General features: G+C 39.9%; 1 protein-coding gene across 3 annotated transcripts in view; it reads left to right on the forward strand.

The window, feature by feature from the left end:
- The window catches only part of IL15 (interleukin 15), a gene marked incomplete at its 5' end in the record, with an annotated part of 90,971 nt that overhangs the window by 7,935 nt on the left and 56,844 nt on the right, over positions 1-26,192 (forward strand). The window contains one exon of one of the 3 annotated variants that reach the window (XM_082463454.1): positions 24,345-24,466. The exons of the other annotated variants lie outside the window; for them this stretch is intronic. Within the exon in view, the coding sequence (XP_082319580.1) occupies positions 24,401-24,466 (66 nt within the window). The remainder of the gene's footprint in view (positions 1-24,344; positions 24,467-26,192) is intronic. 3 annotated transcript variants of the gene reach the window in all.

The following is a 26,192-nucleotide window of genomic DNA, read 5'->3' on the forward strand; positions in this document are numbered from 1 at the left end:
CCAGTGGCAATGACTTGTCTCTATGCCAGAATGTCTGTGGTCTCAGCTGGTATGACTCCAAAGGACTGCCTGAGATTGTTTAAGAAATTGGGTCATATATGGGGCCTCAGTCCCGGCTATTGGCTGGGTTCCTTCATGCTTCTCCACTTGGCTTTTCCACGTGGCTAGATTGGGCTTCCTCACAGCATGGTGGTCTCAGGGCTGTCAGACTCCTTACAGAGTATCCAGCTTCTATAAAAGGGAAGCAGGAACTGCAGATGCTCTGAAGGCCTGGGCCTGCAATTCCCAGACTGTCACGTTTGTCTCATTTTATTGCGAAAAGCAAGTCAGGAGGCCATCTCAGATTCAAGAGGAGAGGACGTAGACTCAACCTCTTGCTGGGTAGTATGTTGTGCTTGTTCATGGAAGGAAGGCATTGACTGGTGGCCACCATCTTGAAGATTATCTGTCACACGTTGTGATCCTGTTAAAGCATTGATCCAGTTACGCCACTCCTCTACTCAGAACCCTCTATTGCCACCTCATTTTACTTCAATAAAAGCCAAGTTCCATTACAGTGGTCAGTAAGGCCCTCGGTGCTTCATACCTCTGCTGCCTCATCTGTTCCTCCTCCCTTAGCTCAGGGCTTCAGTCACACCGACAGCCTTTCTATTCGTCACCCATACTGCTCTGTTCTTGTCTCCGTGTCTTTGAACTTGCTGTTCCCGCTGCTTAGAATGTTTTCTCTCAGAAGTGGCCCAGTCCCTTACCTCATGGGGAGCCTGGCTCAAATACCCCCTTTGCAGGGAGACTTTCCCTGACTGGTGTACTTCGTGTTGCATCCCCACCAGCATTCTCGGCTCAAACTCTCCTCCAGACGCCCACATCTACCTGCCATACTGCCAGGTTTACACCACCCTATCCAAAACTCTTAGGGTCGGATGTGTTTGGAATTCAGATTTTTTTCAGTTTTTGGACAGGTCATTTTTATAGACTGAGTGTGTCTCTCCCTCTCCCCACCAAATCCGTATATTGAAGCTCAACCCCCAGTGTGACTGTATTTGGAGACGGGACTCTCAGGAGGTAATTCAGGTACACGAGGTCATGAGAGTGGGGCCCTAATCCAGTGGGACTGCTGTCTTTATTAGAAGAGGAAGAGACTCCAGGAGTCGACATGTACAGAGGAAAGGCCATGTGCAGACATAGTGAGAAAGTGACTGTCTGCAGGCCAGGTTGAAAGACCTTACCAACCCTTCCAGCACCTTGCTCTTGTACTTCCAGCCTCCAGAATGTGAGAAAATAAATTTCTGATGTGTGAGTCACCCACTCCCTGGTGTTCTGTTACAGCAGCCCCAGCAGAGCAGACTAAGATAGTGACATAATGCCTTTGCTATATACTGTGTGACAACTATGGTATATAGTAAGCTTATCCAGGTACCTCCTCAAATGTGAAATAAATACAGATTATAAGTAGTCTTATGCCAGTTCATGTTTTGTTAACCAGTAAATTTAGCAAAACGTTCAGTTCTTAGAGCCCTTTTGATTTAAGATTTTCAGATAAGGAACAATGGACTTATATACGTTTTATTTAATTATTTGTCTGTTAATTCTCACCTGTCCCCATTTGCACATGAGCTACAGGAGAGCATGTAGTTTTGTTATTTCATTCATTGCTGTATCCCCATCATCTGTCAGTGCCTGGCAAATGATAGTCTCTCAATAAGTATTTGCTGAATGGATGCTAAAGGGTAGAATATGTTAAAAGTAATGGGGAATAAAAGAAGAGCTATTTCAAAGAAGACCTAATTTATTTATACATTTTATTTATTCATTGAATTGATTTAAAATAATTTTGAGTGCCTAGTACAGGCCAGGCACTCTTCTAAGCCCTTGACTGGCCTTCATTCAGTGAGAGGCGTAGAATACAGGGAGGATCCTGAAGACTGAGTGGGAGTGAGGAAAAGTAAACATTGCAGGAACTGATATGGGTCCTAGCTAAAACATGGGCGTGAGGCAGGGAAATGGATGAGCTTCATTGTGGAAAGCTCAAGATTGAGATAAAAGTGGAACATAAAGCCGAAAATGTCCTGGAAGTCACTAGAAGTACTGCACTGAAGATTGCATGAGCTATTAGTACAAGAGATTTTAGTTTATGGGTTAATAGTCAAGAATTATTGACTGAAGCCATTGACTGTCGGAATGTTTCCCCAGGAGGCAAATGTATGTAGAGAAGGTTTGGGGTCATATATGAAGACCAGAGGGTCTGTTACTGAGCTGCGCACTCTGGAAGAGGAAATGTTCAGGCAATGTCTTCAGGAAAGCGTTGGTCAGTTTCCACGTCTTCAAAAGAGAACGTTAGGCTTTTCACACTTTCTAGCCCTTGCTTGCCTGTCCTACCCACTCTGTCTGCTCCTCTCGTGATGGATTTTATATTCGCCATATGCCTATTCTTACACCCACATCTTTTCTTTCCTTTTTTTAATTGAGGTATAATTGACATATAACGTCATGTGAGTTTCAGGTGTACAACATAATGATTCAACATTCGTGTATATGACAAAATGATCACCACCATAAATTTAGTTAATGTGTGTCACCATAGATAGTTATAATTTTTTTCTTATGCTGAGAACTTTTAAGATTTATTCTCTTAGCAACTTTCAGGTATGCACTGTAGTATTGTTACCCAGAGTCATCATGCTGTACATTACATCCCCATGACTTATTTGTATTATAACTACAAGTTTGTACCTTTTGACCTGCTGCATGCATTTTTCCCCCCACCTCTGGCAACCAACCACCCATGTGTTCCCTCTATGAGTCCCTTTCTCCATGAAGTTCTCTCGGCAAAACCTCAACTTTACCTCCTCTCTAGCCACCTGGAAATATTGATCACACCCCTCCTCTGTTCTGTCCCCACTGATGGATACTTCTCTAAGTATTTGCAGTATTTTCTATATTGACTCGTGTTCACATTGCCCCTCTCCTCAAGTAAATGATACAGGTGGTACAAAGGATGACAAGAATTGTGATGGAGTTGGAGGGGCTGAAGTTTGGGAAACACTGTGTCCTTGTGTGCTAAGCACTTGCTTGGTACACAGTAGAGCTTTAATAATGTTATTTTTGTTGTCAGTAATCTATCACATATTGCTGAGGGGTCAAGTAATATCAAGTTCTGAGAAAAGGAGTTTGACTGGAAATAAGTCACTGGTGATCACACAGCTGTTGGAATGTCCCAGCATATGCTTTATTGTCAGGATCAGAAAGGGAAATAGAATTTCCTGAGAGTCTCATTTGGGCCAGTCTACAGATAGAATCCTTACACTCATTTTTAGATGATACAGATGAGCTTCTTAGATTAATATGAGGTTTTTAGAACTGAGAAAAGAAATAGGTTGTTTAATAGTTTTTTTTTGCCAGTTTTATTATTTGAAAGGAGAATTTTATAAATTGCAAAGTAAATGCTTCAATTAAAGAAAGGAAGTAGAAGCAAGCCACACCCTATTTTCTAAATTCCTTCAAGTAGAAATCCTTTCGTCTTCCTAGTTCAACAGTATTTGCTAAGTATTTTGAAAAAAAAAAGTTCGAAAGTACAAAAAAGATGAGAGGAATTTTGTAAAAATTGTAGTATTGTTAATATTTAATTTATTTGGTGCATTTTTTCCTGAGAATCCAAGAGAACGAATATGCAGTCATAACAACATTGTCACTTTAAAATTTGCAGTAATTCCAAATGTCAAATTAAAAAAACAATCTATATTTCATATCTTTCGACTCTACCCCTAGAAAGCAAGATCCTCCTTTTCATTGCTTCGTGCAGGACTTCTCAAACTTCAGACATGTGGTTTTATGATGGCTTGTTAGATTTGATATTGAGGTATGTCTCTTCTGCGTTTTGACCTCTAAGGCACATTCCTCAGCTTCTGCAGTTCATAAAGCATTGGCTTCTAGGGATGGTTTTGAATCAGGTAGGCTAACGACAGACCGGAAGCTCTCCCAGACGATGGCAGATATTTATGATTTATTGAGCACTTTCTCTGTACGTGGCTCTCTGCCAAGTGCTGTGAGGGACAAAAAACATGCACCAAACATGATTCCTTTTAGGGACTTATTATATAGTGGAGCAGTGAATATCTGTGCATGAAGAGCTGAGGTACCCAGTATACAACTGTCCCTGCTCTAAAGAGATCATGCTTTCTTTCATCGCTAAACGTACGGACGTGAACGTCCCTCATTGGGACTATTTCATCCAGTGTCTTTTCTTCGCTCTTTCTCCTGACTCACTTACCTGATCCAGAGGTGTCATTTTGATATTGTTTTCTCTGGGAATATTTCCCCTAAGCCTCCAAGATTGGGTTAGGTATCTCCCATTCTTAATTTCATTTAGTAAATATTTCAATACAGTTGGCCTACTGTATCCACGGGTTCTGCATCCTCGGGATCAACAGACTGCAGATTGAAAATATTCGGGGGAAAAAAATTCTAGAAAGTTCCATAAAGCAAAACTTGAATTTGCTACTCACTGGCAACGATTTACATAACATTTACATTGTGTTAGGTATTGTAAGTAAACTATAGATGGTTCAAAGTATATCGGAGGATGAGTGTAGGTCATATGCAAATACTATATCATTTCCTATAAGGGACTTGAGCATCTGCAGACGCTGGTATCCGTTAGGGTCCTTGAACCTGGTGGATACAGAAAAAGGACTGTGGTTCGCATTTATTGTCAGCCACGTGCCAAGCACTTTCACTTGTGTAACCCTCCCAAGCTCTGTGAGATGTTTTCCTCACCACTTTTCAGGTGACGAAACTGAAGCAGCAAGAGTTTACGTGCCTTGGCCAGGCTCCACGGTGAGGTGGAATTAGAGTTTGAACCCAGGTCTCTCTGCAGAGCCTGCACTCTTCACCTAGCGGGTGCTGCCTCACTGAAAAAACTAATAAGAGGCATAAAGATTAAAAGGGAGGAGATAAAAATTACCATTGTTTATAAATGAAAGCTGTGAATATTAACAAACTACCAAGACTAGTAAGCGAGTTCAGCAAGATGGCCAGGCAGGCAGAAGAGTAACAAAAAATGAATAGCATTTTTCAACACTAAATAAAATGTTAGCTAACATAACACAACAGTAAAGTACTCAGCACAGCAGGAAGACACTCTTACCACAATCAAACAGAGTTTACTTAAAGCTTGTTTGGATGGCCCAATATTAGAAAATCTATCAATATGATCTTAAGGCGTGCAGAAAAAGTTATTATCAAGCTCTTAAATAAGAGCTTGATAAGATTAGATGGGATCATCCAAATAAATACATGAATAAATGAATGAATGAATGATTCCTACTAAAAAAATCTCTGGTAAACATCATACTTAACATACAACTTTTTCTTTTTTTTAAACATTTTTATTAGAGTATAGTTGATTTACAGTGTTTTGTTAGTTTCTGCTGTACAGCAAAGTGAATTGGATATACATATACATATCTCCAACTTTTTTAGATTCTTTTCCCATATAGGTCATTACAGAGTATTGAGAAGAGTTCCCAGTGCTCTACAGTAGGTCATTATTAGTTATCTATTATATATATAGTAGTGTGTATATGTCAAACACATGTGCTTTTAATTACAAACTTTCTCATCTCCTCTGGAACCATGCTCCATTAAGTATCACTTCATTTGCCTCTATCTAGCGTTCGTACATTTTCAATCACTCATTTAATTTCACCGTCACTTGCAAACATGATTCACTTCTGACTGAGAAACCCAATCCCTCTATTTATTTATTTTTTTTTTAGCATCTTTATTGGGGTATAATTACTTTACAATGTTGTGTTAGTTTCTGCTGTATAACAAAGTGAATCAGCTACAAGTATACATATATCCCCATATACCCTCCCTCTTGTGTCTCCCTCCCACCCTCCCTATCCCACCCCTCTAGGTGGTCACAAAACACGGAGCTGATCTCCCTGTGTTATGCGGCTGCTTCCCACTATATATTTTACATTTGGTAGTGTGTATATATCAATGCTAGTCTCTCACTTCGTCCCAGCTTCCCCTTCCCCCTCCCCGTGTCCTCAAGTCCATTCCCTACGTCTGCCTCTTTATTCCTGTCCTGCCCCTAGGTTCTTCAGAACCTTTTTTTTTTTTTTAGATTCCATATATATGTGTTAGCATATGGTATTTGTTTTTCTCTTTGTGACTTACTTCACTCTGTATGACAGTATCTAAGTCCATCCACCACACTACAAATAACTCAATTTCATTTCTTTTTATGGCTGAGTAATATTCCATTGTATAAATGTGCCACATCTTCTATATCCATTCATCTGTTGATGGACGCTTAGGTTGCTTCCATGTCCTAGCTATTGTAAATAGTGCTGCAGTGAACATTGTGGTACATGACTCTTTTTGAATTATGGTTTTCTCAGGGTATATGCCCAGTAGTGGGATTGCTGGGTCATATGGTAGTTCTTTTTTTAGTTTATTAAGGAACCTCCACTGTTCTCCATAGTGGCTGTATCAATTCACATTCCCACCAACAGTGCAAGAGGGTTCCCTTTTCTCCACACCCTCTCCAGCATTTATTGTTTGTAGATTTTTTGATGATGGCCATCCTGACTGGGGTGAAGTGATACCTCATTGTAGTTTTGATTTGCATTTCTCTAATAATTAGTGATGTTAAGCATCCTTTCATGTGTTTGTTGGCAATCTGTATATCTTCTTTGGAGAAATGTCTATTTAGGTCTTCTTCCCATTTTTGGATTGGGTTGTTTGTTTTTTTTGATATTTAGCTGCATGAGCTGCTTGTATATTTTGGAGATTAATCTTTTGTCAGTTGCTTCATTTGCAAATATTTTCTCCCATTCTGACAGCTGCTTTCCGTCTTGTTTATGGTTTCCTTTGCTGTGCAAAAGCTTTTAAGTTTCCTTAGGTCCCATTTGCTTATTTTTGTTTTTATTTCCATTTCTCTAGGAGGTGGGTCAAAAAGGATCTTGCTGTGATTTATGTCATAGAGTGTTCTGCCTATGTTTTCCTCTAACAGTTTTATAGTGTCTGACCTTACATTTAGGTCTTAAATCCAATTTGAGTGTATTTTTGTGTATGGTGTTACGGAGTGTTCTACTTTCATTCTTTTACATGTAGCTGTCCAGTTTTCCCAGCACCACTTATTGAAGAGGCTGTCTTTTCTCCATTGTATATTCTTGCCTCCTTTATCAAAGATAAGGTGACCATATGTGCGTGGGTTTACCTCTGGGCTTTCTATCCTGTTCCATTGATCTATATTTCTATTTCTGTGCCAGTACCATACTGTCTTCATTACTGTACCTTTGTAGTATAGTCTGAGGTCAGGGAGCCTGATTCTTCTAGTTCCGTTTTTCTTTTGCAAGATTGCTTTGGCTATTCGGGGTCTTTTGTGTTTCCATACAAATTATGCAATTTTTTGTTCTAGTTCTGTGAAAAATGCCAGTGGTAGTTTGATAGGGATTGCATTGAATCTGTAGATTGCTTTGGGTAGTAGAGTCATTATCACAATGTTGATTCTTCCAATCCAAGAACATGGTATGTCTCTCCATCTATTTGTATCATCTTTAATTTCTTTCATCAGTGTCTTATAGCTTTCTGCGTACAGGTCTTTTGTCTCCTTAGGTAGGTTTATTCCTAGGTATTTTATTATTTTAGTTGCAATGGTAAATGGGAGTGTTTCTTTAATTTCTCCTTCAGATTTTTTTTCATTAGCGTATAGGAATGCAAGAGATTTCTGTGCATTAATTTTGTATCCTGCTACTTTACCAGATTCATTGATTAGCTCTCGTAGTTTTCTGGTAGCGTCTTTAGGATTCTCTACGTATAGTATCATGTCATCTGCAAACAGTGAAAGCTTTACTTCTTCTTTTCTGATTTGGATTCCTTTTATTTCTTTTTCTTCTTGACTGTTGTGGCTAAAACATCCAAAACTATGTTGAATAATAGTCGTGAGAATGGTCAACCTTGTCTTGTTCCTGATCTTAGTGGAAGTGGTTTTTTAACCATTGAGAACAATGTTGGCTGTGGGTTTGTTGTATATGGCCTTTATTATGTTGAGGTAGGTTCCCTCTGTGCCCACTTTCTGGAGAGTTTTTATCATAAATGGGTGTTGAATTTTGTCTAAAGCTTTTTCTGCATCTATTGAGATTATCACATGGTTTTTATCCTTTAGTTTGTTAATATGGTGTTTCACGGTGATTGATTTGCATATATTCAAGAATCCTTGCATTCCTGGGATAAACCCCACTTGATCATGGTGTATGATCCTTTTAATGTGCTGTTCGATTGTGTTTGCTGCTGTTTTGTTGAGGATTTTTGCATCTATGTTGATCAGTGATATTGGCCTTTAATTTTCTTTTTTTGTGACATCTTTGTCTGTTTTTGGTATCAGGGGGATGGTGACCTCGTAGAATGAGTTTGGGAGTGTTCCTCCCTCTGCTATATTTTGGAAGAGTTTGAGAAGGATAGGTGTTAGCGCTTCTCTAAATGTTTGATAGAATTCACCTGTGAAGCCATCTGGTCCTGGGCTTTTGTTTGTTGGAAGATTTTTAGTCACAGTTTCAATTTCAGTGCTTGTGATTGGTCTGTTTATATTTTCTTTTTCTTCCTGGTTCAGTCTTGGAAGGTTGTGCTTTTCTAAGAATTTGTCCATTTCTTCCAGGTGGTACATTTTATTGGCATATAGTTGCTTGTCATAATCTCTCAGGATCCTTTGTATATCTGCAGTGTCAGTTGTTACTTCTCCTTTTTCATTTCTAATTCTGTCGATATGAGTCTTTTCACTTGTTTTCCTCGATGATTCTGGCTAATGGTTTACCAGTTTTTTAATTTTCTCAGAGAACCAGCTTTTAGTTTTATTGATCTTTGCTATTGTTTCCTTCATTTCTTTTTCATTTATTTCTGATCTGAACTTTATGATTTCTTTCCTTCTGCTAACTTTTGGGTTTTTTTGTTCTTCTTTCTCTAATTGCTTTAGGTGTAAGGTTAGGTTGTTTATTTGAGTTGTTTCTTGTTTCTTGTGGTAGGATTGTATTGCTATAAACTTCCCTCTTAGAACTGCTTCTGCTTCATCCCATAGGTTTTGGGTCATCGTGTTTTCATTGTCATTTGTTTCTAGGTATTTTTTGATTTCCTCATTGATTTCTTCAGTGATCTCTTGGTTATTTAGTAGTGCATTGTTTAGCCTCCATATGTTTGTATTTTTTACAGTCTTTTTCCTGTAATTAATACTCAGTCTCATAGTGTTGTGGTAGGAAAAGAAGCTTGATATGATTTCAATTTTTTTTTAAAGGAAGAAGTTTTTTTTTTTCCAATTTATTTATTTATTTATTTATTTATTTTTGGGTGTGTTGGGTCTTCGTTTCTGTGCGAGGGCTTTCTCTAGTTGCGGCGAGCAGGGGCCACTCTTTATCACAGTGCGTGGGCCTCTCAGTGTCACGGCCTCTCTTGTTGCAGAGCACAGGCTCCAGACATGCAGGCTCAGTAGTTTTGGCTCACGGGCCTAGTTGCTCCGCGGCATGTGGGGTCTTCCCAGACCAGGGCTCGAACCCGTGTCCCCTGCATTGGCAGCCAGATTCTCAAACACTGCGCCACCAGGGAAGCCCCCGGTTTCAATCTTCTTAAATTTACCAAGGCTTAATTTGTGACCCAAGATATGATCTCTCCTGGAGAATGTTCCATGAGCACTTGAGAAGAAAGTGTATCCTGTTGTTTTTGGATGGATTGTCCTGTAAATATCAATTAAGTCCTTCTTGTTTAATGTGTCATTTACAGCTCGTGTTTCCTTATTGATTTTCATTTTGGATGATCTGTCCCTTGGTGAAAGTGGGGTGTTAAAGTCCCCTACTATGATTGTGTTACTGTCGATTTCCTCTTTTATGGCTGTTAGCATTTGCCTTATGTATTGAGGTTCTCCTATATTGGGTGCATAAATATTTATAATTGTTATATCTTCTTGGATTGATCTCTTGAGCATTATGTAGTGTCCTTTTTTGTCTCTTGTAATAGTTTTTATTTTAAAGTCTATTTTGTCTGATATGCGAATTGCTACTCCAGCTTTCTTTTGATTTCCATTTGCATGGAATATCTTTCTCCATCCCCTCACTTTCAGTCTGTATGTGTCCCTAGGTCTGAAGTGGGTCTCTTGTAGACGGCATATATATGGGTCTTGTTTTTACATCCATTCAGCCAGTCTGTGTCTTTTGGTTGGAGCATTTAATCCATTTACATTTATGGTCATCATCTATATGTATGTTCCTATGACCATTTTCTTAATTGTTTTGAATTTGTTTTTGTAGGTCCTTTCCTTCTCTTGTTTTTCCCACCTAGAGAGGCTCCTTTAGCATTTGTTGCAAAGCTGGTTCGGTGGTGCTGAATTCTCTTAACATTTTCTTGTCTGTAAAGGTTTTAATTTCTCTGTCAAATCTCAATGAGATCCTTGCTGCGTAGAGAAATCTTGGTTGTAGGTTTTTCTCTTTCATCACTTTAAATATGTCCTGCCACTCCCTTCTGGCTTGGAGAGTTTCTGCTGAAAGATCAGCTGTTAACCTTATGGGGATTCTGTTGTATGTTATTTGTTGCTTTTCCCTTGCTGCTTTTAATATTTTTTCTTTGTATTTAATTTTTGACAGTTTGATTAATATGTGTGTTGGCGTGTTTCTCCTTGGATTATCCTGTATGGGTCTGTCTGCATTTCCTGGACTTGATTGAGTATATCGTTTCACACATTAGGGAAGTTTTCAAGTATAATCTCTTCAAATATTTTCTCAGTCCCTTTCTTTTTCTCTTCCTCTTCTGTTACCCCTATAATTTGAATGTTGATGCATTGCTGTCACAGAGGTCTCTGAGACTCTCCTCAATTCTTTTCATTCTTTTCTCTTTATTCTGCTCTGCAGCAGTTATTTCTAGTATTTTATCTTCCAGTTCACTTATACGTTCTTCTGCCTCAGTTATTCTGCTATGGGTCCCTTCTAGAGGATTTTTAATTTCACTTATTTTGTTCATCATTGTTTGTTTGCTGTTTAGTTCTTCTAGGTCGTGGTTAAATGTTTCTTTTATTTTCTCCATTCTATTTCCAAGATTTTGGAATCATCTTTACTATCATTACTCTGAATTCTTTTTCAGGTAAACCACCTATTTCCTCTTCATTTGTTTGGTCTGGTGGGTTTTTACCTTGCTCCTTCATCTGTTGTGTATTTCTCTGTCTTCTCATTTTCCTTAACTTACTGTGTTTGGGATCTCCTTTTTGCAGTCTGCTGGTTTTTAGTTCCCGTTGTTTTTGCTGTCTGCCCCCAGTGGGTAAGGTTGATTTAGTGGGTTGTGTAGGCTTCCTGGTGGAGGGGACTGGTGCCTGTGTTCTGGTGGATGTGGCTGCATCTTGTCTTTCTGGTGTACAGGACCACGTCCGGTGGTGTGTTTTGGGGTGTCTATGATGTTATTATGATTTTAGGCAGTCTCTCTGCTAATGGGTGGGGTTGTGTTCCTGTCTTGCTAGTTGTTTGGCGTGGGGTGTCCAGCACTGGAGCTTGATGGTCGTTGATTGGAGCTGGGTCTTTGCATTGAGATGGAGATCTCTGGGAGATCTCTCACTGATTGATATTATGTGGGGCCAGGTGTTCTCTCATGTTCTAATGTCCTGAACTCGGCTTTCCCACCTCAGAGGCTCAGGCCTGACACCCAGCCGGAGCACCAATACCCTGTCAGCCACATGGCTCTGAAGAAAATGGAGAAGTAAATTAATAAACTAAATAAAGCTATTAAAATAAAAAAAAATTAAAATAAAAAAAAATTTAAAGTAATTAAAAAAAAGAGAACAACCAAACCAATAAACAAATCCACCAATGATAACAAACAGTAAAAACTATACTAAGATAAACATAAAATTCAGAAACTTGTCAGTCTCATACAGCAAACCCCAAGTCTACAGTTGCTCCCAAAGTCCACTGCCTCAGTTTTGGGATGATTCGTTGTCTATTCAGGTATTCGACAGATGCAGGGTACATCAAGTTGATTGTAGAGATTTAATCCACTGCTCCTGAGGTTGCATGGAGAGATTTCCCTTTCTCTTCTTTGTTCACACAGTTCCCAGGGTTCAGCTTTGGATTTGGCCCCACCTCTGCATGTAGGTCACCCTCTGGTGTCTGTTCTTCGCCCAGACAGGAGCGGGTTAAAGGAGCGGCTGATTAGGGGCCTCTGGCTAATTCAGGCCAGGGGGAGGGACGGGTACAGAATGTGGGGTGAGCCTGCAGTGGCAGAGGCTGGTGTGACATTGCACCAACCTGAGACGCATTTTGTGTTCTCCTGGGCCAGTTTTCCCTGGATCACGGGACTCTGACAGTGGCGGGCTGCACGGGCTCCCGGGAGGGGTGGTGTGGGTAGTGACCTGTGCTCGCACACAGGCTTCTTGGTGGTGGCAGCAGCAGCCTTAGCGTCTCATGCCCGTCTCTGGGGTCCGCGCTGATAGCCGCAGCCTGCGCCCTTCTCTGGAGCTCATTTATGCTGTGCTCTGAATTCCCTCTCCTCGTGCACCCCAAAACAATGGTCTCTTAACTCTTAAGCAGGTCCAGACTTTTTCCCAGACTCCTTCCCGGCTAGCTGTGGCGCACTAGCCCCTTCAGGCTGTGTTCACGCAGCCAGCCCCAGTCCTCTCCCTGGGATCTGAACTCTGAAGCCCGAGCCTCAGCTCCCAGCCCCACCCGCCCCGGCGGGTGAGCAGACAAGTCTCTCGGGCTGGTGAGTGCTGGTCGGCACCAACCCTCCGTGCGGGAATCTCTCTGCATTGCCCTCCGCACCCCCGTGGCTGCGCTCTCCTCCGTGGCTCCGAAGCTTCCCCCCGGCCACCCCCTATCTCTGCCAGTGAAGGGGCTTCCTAGTGTGTGGAAACCTTTCCTCCTTCACAGCTCCCTCCCACTGGTGCAGGGCCCGTCCCTATTCTTTTGTCTCTGTTTTTTCTTTTGCCCTACCCAGGTACGTGGGGAGTTTCTTGCCTTTGGGGGGGTCTGAGGTCTTCTGCCAGCGTTCAGTAGGTGTTCTGTAGGAGTGGTTCCACATGTAGATATATTTTTGATGTATTTGTGGGGAGGAAGGTGATCTCCATGTCTTACTCCTCCACCATCTTGAAGACCTTCCCCTTAACATAGAACTTTAAACAGCATTTTCTTTCGTCTTGAGAAACGGTGAGGATATTGGTTTCTATGCAACTATTTAAGAGAGTACTGAAGACAGAGATAAGAGTAACAGCTCATTTTCACTGAGTACTTACTACATGCTAAGTAGTATTCTAAGTGCTTGATTTGTTTTGCTTATTTAAACAGTAGTAGACTCTAAGTTCTTTACTTATCTTTGCTTCCTATATCTTTCTGCTTCCTCCAAAAATTATTTCAAACAGGATCAATGAAGGGTGAATTCTTCAGAGATATCATATGCCTGTGGCTATATTAATTTTATCTGCACATTTAAATAATGGTTTCCCTGGATATTTAATTCTAGGTACAAGATTATTTTTCTTCAACATTGTAGGGTCTCTACTCCATTGTCTTCTTGCGTCTCTTGTTTCTTTCAAGAACCTGATGTCTGTCTGATATTTGTCCACTTTCACGCTAATGAATATTTCTGAAGTTTCTGCTTGGCTTGACTGTTCTTGAATGCCACTAAAATATTCCTGACTGAGTCTGGGTTTGTTTTTAATTTATGTTCTTTGCCACTCTATTGTGTTCTCTATTTTGAGGTTTTATATTTGCAATTTTAGAAAAATTTTGATGATTATTTTCTCATTTATGCCCCCCCTTTTTTTTTGCCAGACCACAAGTGGACAGAAGTTGAAATTTCTGCTTTCATCCTCTATGTCATTTGAGTCTTCCTTCATTTTCCCCTTCTAACCGTTTGTCCCTGAAGCCTTTGAGGACAGTGCCTGATCTAACCGTGTAGCTCATTCTTTCACTGTCCAGCAGTATTCATTCTGGCATTCAAGCTATTTACTTAATTCCTTACTTTATCACTTATTTTTAAAATATTTATTATACCCAGTTATTTCTTCATAATTTCTTCCTCCTGATTCATGTTTCCAAAGTACTTCTTAGTGTTCTACAAGGAATTTATTATTTTTTAAAATTCTGGTTTAAATTCTTATCTGTTCCAGTAGGCTTTCCCCATCTGGCATACTTATTTCCAGTCTTTGTCACTCTTTTATGGAGTTCCCACTATATATTCTTCCTTATAAGTTTATCTTTCTTCAATTGAGATTATTGTTAGCCTAGTATTATCAGCCAAAAGACAAAGCCCTTGGCTGTAGCTGTGGTTCTCCAAATGTGTTGCTTGGGGCACCCTTCAGGTTGAAGACCCTTTACTGTTGCTTTCTGGATTTAACAGCTCCACAACTCTCCACGCTTCTGATACCTTGTTTCCCAAGGATCCTTCCCAGTCTCTTGCTGTTGGTGCCCCACTGTCTGGTAGTAGTGATGGAAAGAGCAATTACTTGGACTCAGGGTATGGGCTTATGCAATTATGTTGACAGTTTTCTGAGTGCCGCACAGTCCAGGCCCAGCCAGCAAGTGTCAGTCAAGTGAAGCAGGCATCTCCTAATCCTGTCTTTCAGGGAAGATGAGGGAGGGAACAGGATACAGCAACTAGAACCTCCCTCCTCATCCCATCCTCCACTTCTGGTCCCCGACTCTGTCTAGCTTTGGGCTGCCAAACTGAGATCCAAATTTCCTTCTCTCTCTCAAGGGATTTTCACAGATGTGGCATTAGTTCCTGAGCATGCCTTGGCATTCTAAAAACTATCTGATTTCTCCAGAACCCATGAGGCAGATTTCCAAAGAGGGAGCCAGCTGCTCTTGCTGTTTCTTAATCTAACTAGGAACTGCCCAAGATTAATCATTCTCCTTCCCCGCAACTGATTTATTCAAGAAACAGTAAATGTGTAAATATATAATAATATTTGCCATTATTATCATGAAGCCACGTTGGACCAAGATCCCAGAGGTCCCAGTATAAAAGCCAGAGCGTGGTGTTGTGGCCACAGTGTAAAGGAGATTGTGAAATTTCCATCTTCCCCATTCCTCAAAGGTAGAAAACTGTTCATTGGGTGACAATGAGTTAGAATGAAGCAGAGTTTATTCAGAGCAGTTATGGGTGGCATGTTTACCTGAGTTGTTCTGACTCAGAAAGTAGTTATTTGGAAATAAGTGGAGTGAAGTAAGTGGCATTGCAGCAGCATTTTGCCAGTGGTGCTGCTGGTACAGGATTGTTAGATCTAAGGTGTGAAATTAAAACGATTCAAAATCTACCAATACTTCCCTTTAGTTATCGTCATTACATATGGGGTTGAAAGCCCCAAGCGTATGGTAACCCTAGATTTTAGGGATGAGTAGACCTGTTTTGTAATTGAAGCGAATATGTCGAAGCAGCACAGTGTAGAGCACATGCCTTGTGCCCCCTATTAGCTGAATGAACTGCTGGTGAAGGATTAAACTGGGCATCCAAGATACATGGTAGACCCCAGTTTTACCTACTTGTGTAACACTGGACAAGACATTCAGTTTCTCTTCACTTTTTTTTCTCTTCTGGAAAATGAAGATGTTTAGACCAGAGGAATTCCTTCAGGTTCAAATCAGATGGTATTGAGGATTAATATAACATGGATGAATTTGACAATATGCTGGTAACTCACCTGTGACCTTTATTAAGGTGTACTTAGGCACTGGAAGGGACTTTAGACACCATCCAATTACACCTCCCTATTTTAAAGATAAAGAAACAAAGGTTAAGAAACATGAACTACCTTGCTCTGGTCACATAGCTGTCTACAGACAGAACCAAGACCAGGGCTCCAGTAGGTTTCCACTCCGTTCCATGGTTGATAAGGTTAGAGAGGCTCCAGATTTCATCAAGGAGCCTTCAATCTCAATATTACGTGAACATCATAACGTTCTAATGATGAACAGAAGGGAAAGATGGTAGTGTGCATGGAGTCTAGTAAAAGAAAAATGGTGACCACCGCCATTGTTTACACGAGTCCAAAGAGACAGATTCTGTTTCTATAAAAATTAATGTTGTGGTCCCAGCACATGGTAGTGACACATTTAATGCTAATTGTTTAGAAGGCTATGTCCTATAGCCTAATGGAGATAATTTTCTTTCTTTTTTTTTTGGCCACGCCGTACATGGCTTCCGGGATCTTAGTTCCCGGACCAGGGATCGTACCCATGGCCCTGCAGTGGAAACGCAGAGTCCTAACCACTAGACCGCCAGGGATTTCCCTGGAGATAATTTTTTATGTTGTAGATACATTCTGCAAGACTTTACAGTTTCCTTTGTTCTCATTCCATGTTTGTCAAAGTATCTTCTTGTGAGTAATTTGGTCATTTAAGTTAATAGTGCAGCCTCTGTTATTTAGGGATGGCTCTGGTGCAAGAAGCAGCTACCCACATTTACCTCTTCATAACCCCCTCTGAAAACAAACAAAAAAGCCCTCAAAAGAAATCTAACACTTTACAAAAATGCAGTCATCTTGAGCATCCTGTACAAGTACACCCAGCAAAAAGGGTCAGAATCTTAAAAGACTATAAAAAATATGTAATCCCATAGAAAGAATTGAGTATTTCAATCCCGTAGAGGCACACTGAATATTTGATGATGTCTGTACAGCCCGTTTTCTTGGCACAAAAGCTGAGGGGCATGGAAGAGGTAGAAAGCAGAGAAAACTGGAAAGCAAAGATTAGAAAGAATAAAGGAATGGCAATCTATTCATAGTGGTAGTTTTAGTAACTAGTATTTAAATAAGAATATTTAAGGAGACCAATGAAAGAAAAGGTAAAGAACTAAAACTGATTAAGTCTCCCCATCTGGGGGTAGCCATTCTGTTAGCTGTGTCCCAGGTAAGGACACAGCCCTGGTGGAGAAGAAAGAACCAGCAGTGCTGAAAAGGTAGACAAGTTCTACTGTCCAGTCCAGGGAAAAGAAGGCCAGCAGCCACATGGACCACACTAGAACTCAGGAGTGTAAGCACTCTGTCAATTTTTTTTTTATAAAAGAGACACAATTACATGATTTTAAATTTATTTTATTTTATTTTATTTTATGTTTTTGTCCACACCGTGCGCGGCATGTGAGATCTTAGTTCCCCCACCAGGGATCAAACCTGGGCCTCCTGCAGTAGAAGCCCAGAGTCTTAACCACTGGACCTCCAGGGAAGTCCGTCTGCCAATTTTTAAATAAATTTTATTAATAGAGACAGCCAGCTTCCTAGGAGTTTTGTAAGCCCTACTGCTTTGCTCTGTAGACTTGAGAAGTTTAGTCTGCTTGTCAGGAAGGAGCCCACCAGCAATGCCGTAGAAACAAGACATTTGGGATTACTATAGCAAATCTGTGGCCACAATGTTAATTCAGGGTTTCAAAGTTCAGGGTAAATCATTTGATCCATTTCATAAAGAGCCAAATATTTGGACTGGGAAATACCAGAGGCCTAATCAGCAAGAAAAATAAAACAATAGGAGAATGGTAACCAGCTCTAGTGACCTGGAAACAGGGTACTGAGGAATTATTGGTCTAAAGTACATCTGTATTTAATAAAAGAGCAGCTTTGCCTTAGCTTTCTTTTTTTTTTTTACTTAATTGTAAGTGTTGTTTCTGAGGATTGTGGTAATCATACCTCTTTGCTTCTGTTAGGGATTGGTGAGAAGCAAGAGAGATGTTTGAATCCAGTTATTTGCCAGCGGGAGATGTGCTATATGATTAAGCTGTTGTTTTCACTGATAGGTTATTATCAGTGGGTAATAAAAAATTGTGCATCATTATAAATTGTCATATGGCGCATTTCATGCTACAACAGCTGAGGTATGTGTTCCGTGGCAGCACCAAGCAATCATGTAGAGATTGGTGCCGCTATGGCGGTTATAAATCACAACATACACTTTAATAGTTAATTATCTATAGTGGCAGAACTGGAAAACTGTTTAGTAATGATTGGCTTATTTTTATGATGAAGAATAATTTTTATATAGATCTTTTTATACAAATACCTGAAGAAGGCAAAAGCAGAACATTCATTTTAGACACATACTTAGGAACTTTTTGGTTTGGGGCTCATTTATCTTTAGCTGCAAATATTTGAAGGGTCAGAAAGTCACCAAAATAGCTTTCCATGTATAATTTTAGAGTTTAAAATTATAGGGGCTTCCCTGGTGGCGCAGTGGTTGGGAGTCCGCCTGCCAATGCAGGGGACACGGGTTCGTGCCCCGGTCCGGGAAGATCCCACATGCCGCGGAGCAGCTGGGCCCGTGAGCCACAACTACTGAGCCTGCGCGTCTGGAGCCTGTGCTCCGCAACGGGAGAGGCCGCGACAGTGAGAGGCCCGCGCACAGTGATGAAGAGTGGCCCCCACTCGCCACAACTAGAGAAAGCCCTTGCACAGAAACGAAGACCCAACACAGCCAAAAATAAATAAATAAATAAATAAATAAATTTATTTAAAAAAAAAATTATATATATTTCATATTCCAGTTATATGAAGATACTGCATAGTAGGACTAAAAAGGCCCAAGCTGGCCACTAATAAATTCAACTCTATCTGGTTTTTTCTTTCGGAAGCCACAAGTTAACAAGGGAATGTCTTGGCTTATGGGATACAAGGAAAATATTGCTTTGTTCTTGAAAGGCTAAAGCTGCAAGTCTTCTCTCCCATCTTTCTCTTTCCTTTCTCTTGGTATTATTATTCTTTTGTTATTCTTCTCCACTTCTCTTTCTTTCCTCATCATGATTTTTCTGTTCTTCAAAACTGAGCTCAAGTACACTCCCTATAAAAACCTCATCTGGACTGACCCAGCTGTCTCTTCCCCTTCAATTCTGTTGTCTTAGATTTTGCCCTACTCATGGAAAAGTTTAACAGACTTCTCTGTGAGAATTTAAAAATCCTATCAGGGGGTTTATGTGTCCCCAACTAGACCATTGCAATCTAACGTATGAAAATGTTTGTTCCCAGAATTTGACCCAATAAAGAGCTTGCCCCAGAATGTAAATTCACCACATCACTAGCACATGTTTAGTTCATCCGACATTTCTTTTTTCCTAGTAAGACTTTTCTGAAGAAGGAATTAGTGCAAGCTTTTTTTTTTTAATTTAATTTTTTTTTTTTTTTTGCCACATCGCACAGCTTGCGGGATTGAACCTGGGGCCCCGGCAGTGAGAACGCCGAGTGGTAACCCCTGGACCACTAGGGAATTCCCAGGGCAAGCTTTCTTCATTGTAACCTGGCACTTGAATAACACTGAGCTAGACTGTGAGGATGTTAAAGGCCACTGTGTCTCTTTCCAGTCCTCTGGGAGGGGTGGAAGAGCCTGATTGTGAGGAACGAGATGACTGGTTCTTGGTGAGGTGCTACATTCACAGTAGTGATGATTGCTGAGAGGTAACATTTTCGTGTTCACTGTGTCCTATGTAGTCTGCATGAAGGAGCTCACTTGAACCTCACAATGACCCAGTGAGGTAGGTATTCTTATTTTCCCTATTCTACAGATGAGGAAACTGAGGCTCTGAGAGATTAACTTTCCCTAAACCTTACCGTTAGTAAGTGTCTAAGTTGGAATTCAACCCAGATATGTCTGAAACCAATTTCTGTGCTATACCTAGGTCAGTGCTATCCAGAAGTTTCTGCAGTGATGAAAATGTTCTCTGTCTGCCGTGTCCAGTATGGTAGCCACTAACCACGTGTGACATTTGGGCACTTGAAATGTGGCCGGCTCAACTGAGGATGTCAATTTCTAGTTTTGTTTTATTTTAATTAATTTATGTTTATTTTAAAACAGCCACATTTGGCTAGTGGCTATTGTATTGGACAGCACAGCTTCAGATACTTTTTAAATGTTTCTGGCTATAGGCTAATAAGGGGAAAACCAAGCCAGGAAAATACATTAAGAGAATGTGCAGTTCTTTCTCCATTTCTAGAGCTTCCCTGGATCCCACATTTTTTAAAAATATTGTTTTTAGAAGGAAAGGAAGGAAGGAAGGAGGGAAGGAAGGAAAGAAGGAAGGAAGGAAGGAAGGAAAGAAGGGAGGGAGGAAGGAAGGGAGGAAGGGCTGTTTAAATCTATTGCTGTTTAGAAGCAGTAGGATTCAATTAAAAAGCAAACAAATGATTGGCTCCTCTGGTTCAGGCACTCTGCTAGGCTTCAGGCCTTATGAGTAAATGAATAAGATATGGTTCCCATCTTGAAGGAGTTCACAGTCTAAGTAACTTTGTAGAGGATGTTATACATTTTTTTCCAGAGTTTCTTCATGTATGATTAGACAAAATATTTAAATGTCTGCTATTTATTACTTTACAGTGTTTTGCTTTTAATTTTTAATATGTTAATTTTTTGAAGAGGTCATCTATTTCTATCATTTAAAATTCAAAGGTCAAAGTGCTTTTAATATCCTCCTGTAGAAACAACTAGCGCTATCATTTTCTAGTGTGTGTCTTTACAAATATTTTGTGCACACACAAGAAAATGTACACATATATTTAATCCTTCCCCTTTTTAAAAACACGTACATACTACTGCCTAACCTTGCTGTTTGGACTTAAAAAATATACCTTGGATATTTTTTCATTCTAGTACTTAAAGAATTTCTCATTTTCGTTCTATGGATGCATAATATTTCATTAAACGGACATATCATAATTTAAACATTCCTCTATTGTTATTTTTGTTTCCTTTATTGTTTTTTATTGTTTATTGTTCCTCCACTGTTATTTCCATTCTTTTGCCATTACAGGAAATACTGACATGAGTAACTTTAGCAATTATATTCTCATGTGAGCTACAGTGAACTGCATTCATGTTTCCCAGAACATATTCCACAGAACACAAGTCTCAGAAGATGCTCAATATGAAAAGAGGCTTCTGGGGCTAAATAACTTCCGGTGACTCTGTGTATTCATTGGAGGTTCACAGTGCACATTGTCAAATTAAAGGGGGTCCCGCCATAATCTGTGTCCGATTAATCCAAGTGTTTGTCAACCATACATTTTCTCAAGAAAGAGCATCTACTCTTTTTGTAGGTTGGGTTCCCTGGGAAGCATACTCTGAGATAGAAATGTACATGCAGGAGACTCAATGGGGCATGTTCTCAGGAACAACACTTGACGGAAGTGAGGGGGAATGGAAGTAAGTGGGTAGAGGGAGAAGTTGAGCTAGGATGCAGTTGCAGCAGAAGCCTCAGCCAGTCAGTCTCACGGGGAGTGCTGTGAAGCTGTGATGACCCTTCAGGGATATTCCAACTCCAGGGAAGGAGGCCAGGCCCCCAGGGAGGGGTTGTGACCTTGTGCTGGGCAGCTGTCTTCCACTGAGGGCATTTCTGTGGAGAGGCTCAGCTCTGAGCTCTGAGCTGGGGTAATGAGTGCCTCAGTGTTCACTACAACTCTGAATAGCATCCTTGCATCTTTTATGAACATGTATATCAATTCTTAGATACCCTTGCTGGCCAGAGAAAGGGCATTTGGTCTCTTTGGGACCTTTTTTTTTCTTTTTCTCTATGAAATATGGATGCCTGGCTGGATGTTCTTTGGAGTATCTAACATTCTTTGTTTCTAATTCCATTTAATATGTACTAATTAAAGTCCAAGATAAGAGACAAATTTTCCCAAACATGTGGTTGGCCACATAGAGGCCAACAATCTGATTAGGTCAGCCTTAATCTGTTATCATGGCTGTGCAGTGATGGAGAACGAGCATGGTTATAGCGCTTTCAAGAATATGTCACTTAACTTGAGGCAGATTATTAGGGCAAAATGGCAGCAGAGCTGAGTTGAAGTTTTTTGTTTTTTAAATATTTTGGTTACCCCTTGTTAGGCGTTTCCTGAAGAAGCTAGCTTGCTATCTTCCTAGAAACATTAGCCCTTATGGCTAATAATTGAAAGATGAAACTACATAGGGTATGGAAGGCAGGAGTCCATCTAGCTTTAAACCACAGACTTAGGTGCTGGTATTCATCCTCTCTTTTGAAGCTCAGGGTAAACAGGTGTAGCCAAAAAGCCATAGCAGTTCTCAGGGTCTTTCCATTTGAGAATCAGATGGGTCTAAGTGCCCATCCTGTGCCTTTCAGGATATTTGCTAATTTCATACTCATGCCTCCTGCAGAATTTATCAGTTGTGGTGGCTATCCAGGAAGCTTATTACTTGGTTGAAGAGGAAAAATGTCCAAGGAAGAGGTCTCTCTTAGGTGTGCCTGATAGAGTTGATGAAGGTTTGTAGAGAGGATAGAAAAACATCCAAGAAAAAATCTCAAAGAAAAAGTTCTTAGGAGATAATAGAAGTGGGAAGTAAAACCAGGACTAAGGAGTTGGCTGTTATGTGAACGTGATGCAGAGAAGAAAGCAAAAAAAGAAAAAAAAAAAAGCTAAGATTGATGGCTGTGTCTAAGATCAACTTTTAAATTGAATAAACATTTTTCTCAAAAACCTTAATCTTTTTTTCTTTTAACAAAAAGCTTCATAAGGATTCTTATTATTCTTCTCATTATTATATAATAGTAATGAATGAGGTGAGAGATTGTTAAAAAGAGAGTTTGAAAGGGAATAAACTAGAAAAGTCATTGCTAGAGATTGGAGAAATGATGGAATAGGAATTTGCCTTAAATTGATCCAAAATGAGTTACTCTTTTCTGAACAATCATTGCCTCTTCCCTTTTCCTCCGTAACAGGTGGTATCAAAGACCTATTTATGCTAACTCTTCAATGTTTCTGGAACGACTTCCCTCATAATCCATTTGTAATTATCCGTTTGCAAAAGTGTCAGATCCTATAGCATTTTGGTCACTTCCAATTATTGAATTGTCTAGTCCATTTAAAATTCCAGTCTCATCTCCATATATTCCCTCAGCTCAAGTTGGGCCTGTGGGACCAGTTGGGGGAAGAGGGTGTGGTCCACGTCTTCATGTTTTCTAACCTCCTTCTGGTTTTAACTGCAGGAAGTTGGGGACTGAGGGAGTGGCATAGGGCCGACGGGCCAAACGGCTCCTGACTGAACTAGGCTATCCTCTGTTAGTTGTTGCTTCTCTTCCTGGATAACAAGAATGAATCATTGAAAGCTTCTGTGTAGGAGGTTCCAAAGTTGGGCTCTCCTGTGGGCCATGTGTGTGAGTTCTTCCACACACCTGTAGGGGCCTCCACACCAGCCCTCTGTAGGTGATTAGGCTTAACCTCTTCCTACCCTCTCATCAGTTTCCCCCGGTGGTACAGCCCACCAGGTCTGATTTTGAGTCCCCTTGCAAGGAGGCCAGTCTTGATCCATGGGAAACTCACACAGCTTTGCTGGATCAAACCCTGGAAACAAAATTTGATACTTTTCTTCATTATTTTTTTTCTTTAGTCATGTAGGTTTAAGAACAAATCAACCATCTCATGAGCTGATATGATGTCTAGTCAGGGGATGCGATGCCAGTCTGTATTATTCAGCTCAGGCTGCCATAACAAAATAGCACACCTGGGCTTCTGGAGGCTGGAAGGTACAAGATCAAGATGCCAGCTGATTGAGTTCTCTGGTGAGGACTCCCTTCCTGGCTCGCAGATGGCTGCCTTCTCACTGTGTCCTCACATGGTGGAGAGAGAGAGGAAGGAAGCAAGCTCTCTGATGTCACTTACCATAAAGGCACTAATCCCATCAGGAGGGCTCCACCCTTATAACCTCATTTAAACCTAATTACCTCCCAAAGCCCCGGCTCCAAATACCATCACAATGGGGGTTAGGGCTTCAACATAAGAATTTTGGGGAGACACAATTCAGTTTATAGCAGTCTCTTGTGTATAATCCCATAGCACTTTCCGTCATGTTCCTCGCTGGTGATTCCAATCATTTCCTTTCCCTTCCCATACTGGTATTTTAGTCTTCTGTATATGGACTGGGAATGGGGTCTTGGGGTGGAGTTGATGGTTTGGAGATAGTAGAAATAGTAAGGGTTTGCCTACCTCTGAGTTCTCCCTGGAGCAGGTGTCTGGACCTAGCTACAAAATTCTTTTTAGAATGTGGGAAACTTAATGCTGCTTTATCCCCAACATTTGGTTCTGGTCACCAGTTCCAGGGCAAGAGTAAAAAAAATCTTTATTTTAAATGATGTCTGATTCTTTCTTTTCCCAAATGAAGCAGCTATAGTCAACATGGATGTGAGTTAAATTCTGAGGAAGACTGAAGATTTTAGGAACAATTAATTTTACAAACTTTCTATTGACTTCTGAAGCTTTCTCCATATGAGTCTCCCTGTCTTTTCTAGCATCATCAGATGCAGAAGTCATCATAAATTCAAGGAAGGGAAGATTATTCAATACATAATTTTTAATCTTTTTATCCTACCTTTGATTCCTACAGAATCCATTCCTACATATGGTCATGTGGTTCTATAAAACAATGTCCCATCATGTGCTATGTTGGTGACGTCACAGGAAGCAAAGAAGTCAGTGTTAGAAGATAGCAAACGTACAGGAGGTCATGTAAGTAAAGGTTTTAAGAATTACATCATACAGTATAGACCCGTTTGTGTAATAACGTATAATTAATAATAATGAAGATCTGGCAAACCGGGGATGTTATATATATATCCAGAATTTAAAAAAAATGAGCATCTTAGTTAAAAAAGAAAATGCCATTTGTTATAGAATGTTGAAAGCATTTTCTGAGGACAGAGAACACCGCACATAACAGAGGTGGGCAAATTTTTTCTGAAAAAACCAGACAGGCTTTGCCAGCCAAATGATCTCTGTTGCAACTACCAAACTCTGCCCTTATTGCTGGAAATCAGCTGTAGACATGGATGGGCATGGATTTGTCCCAACAAAACTTTATTTACAAAAACAAATGGCCGGTGAAGTTTGGCCTGTGGGTCGTAGTTTGCCAACCCTTGGCATATTAGACGAAGAAATTCTGCATCTCACTTTTTGCTATTATTAAGTTAATTTTAAAGGAACTGGGGTGCTTAAAATTAAATAATGAATGCAATGCAACTATCAAATTTCTGAATGATTTTACGAGTGTAAGGAAATTAGAGAATAATGTAGATTAGAGTTCTTGAATGACTATTTGAAACTTTTGAAAAATGTTTGAGAATGAAGTAAAATCAAGTACAGTCTCAAGAACTAAACAAAATAAAGCTGCAGAAATGGAAATCCAAGGAACTGACTTCTTCTTGATAAAGCGAACACATGCATTTAATTTTTACTTTCAGTTATAATATTTAACTCCTTTAGAAAAATTTCTGAATCATTTGTATAGATCAGGATAAGCAGTAGAGTAAATACAGGGGTTTATGAAAAGTGAAACGCTTTATAAGAGTCCTAAGAGGAAAAAAGTAATTCCTCTCTTGTGCAATCATTTCTGGCATCAGAAAATAATGAAGTAAATATAAACTGGAAGAAAAAGTGTGAAGAAAATGTCCTCTGCTTATAATTGCCTACAAAGTAAAACATATCCTCTAACTTCATGTGCTTCTTTGAAATTGCTCTGTTTCCTAGATTCTTTATAGGGAATCCCCTAAACTTGAGAAACAACTTACTGACAGTCTTAGGGTTAAACACATTTTATGTATTGCTACCACTGATGGCTCAAAGAAGAAGCAGGAGGGCATTTTGGGTGTTGAGGAGTAGAACTGGGACATTTTTGTAATAGCAACATAGCTCTAAATTGTCTTGTCACCGTTTATGAAAATAAATAAACATATCATTTTTAAAAATTCCATTATGATCAATTCTGGGGCAAAAACCAGGGGAATTTTCTTTAAGTGAAATCATACTTGAAATATGGAAGAAATTAAACAGGAATCTCCCCTCAGTTGTTTTGAAGTCATAAAAAAAGTGCTTTCTCTTTTTCAGAATTCTCCTTGATTCCTAGTTTTTGAGTAGGTTGTTTCTTGAGTTTAGGGATTCTTAATAAAAATTCAGAGCAGTTTCCTTTGGGGTACTTAAAAACAGAAGCTTCCTTTGGGGCACTTAAATAATCATATTATGTTGTGGTTATTTGTGGAGGCCTGTGATAGCTGTTCTTATCTGGTGTGAGGAAGGGTCTCAAGATTTTACTTTTAGTTTTTTGTTTTATTTCTTATTATCTTTCTGATTATCAAAGTAACATGGGCTCACTATAGTACGAGTGAAAACTACAGAAAAGTGTAAAGTGGGAAAAACATCACCAGTAATGCAATAACTAAGAGGCAGCTTATTACATGAT

This window comes from Balaenoptera physalus, assembly GCF_965194825.1.
Source record: "Balaenoptera physalus genome assembly, chromosome: 5".
Taxonomy (NCBI): Eukaryota; Metazoa; Chordata; class Mammalia; order Artiodactyla; family Balaenopteridae; genus Balaenoptera; species Balaenoptera physalus.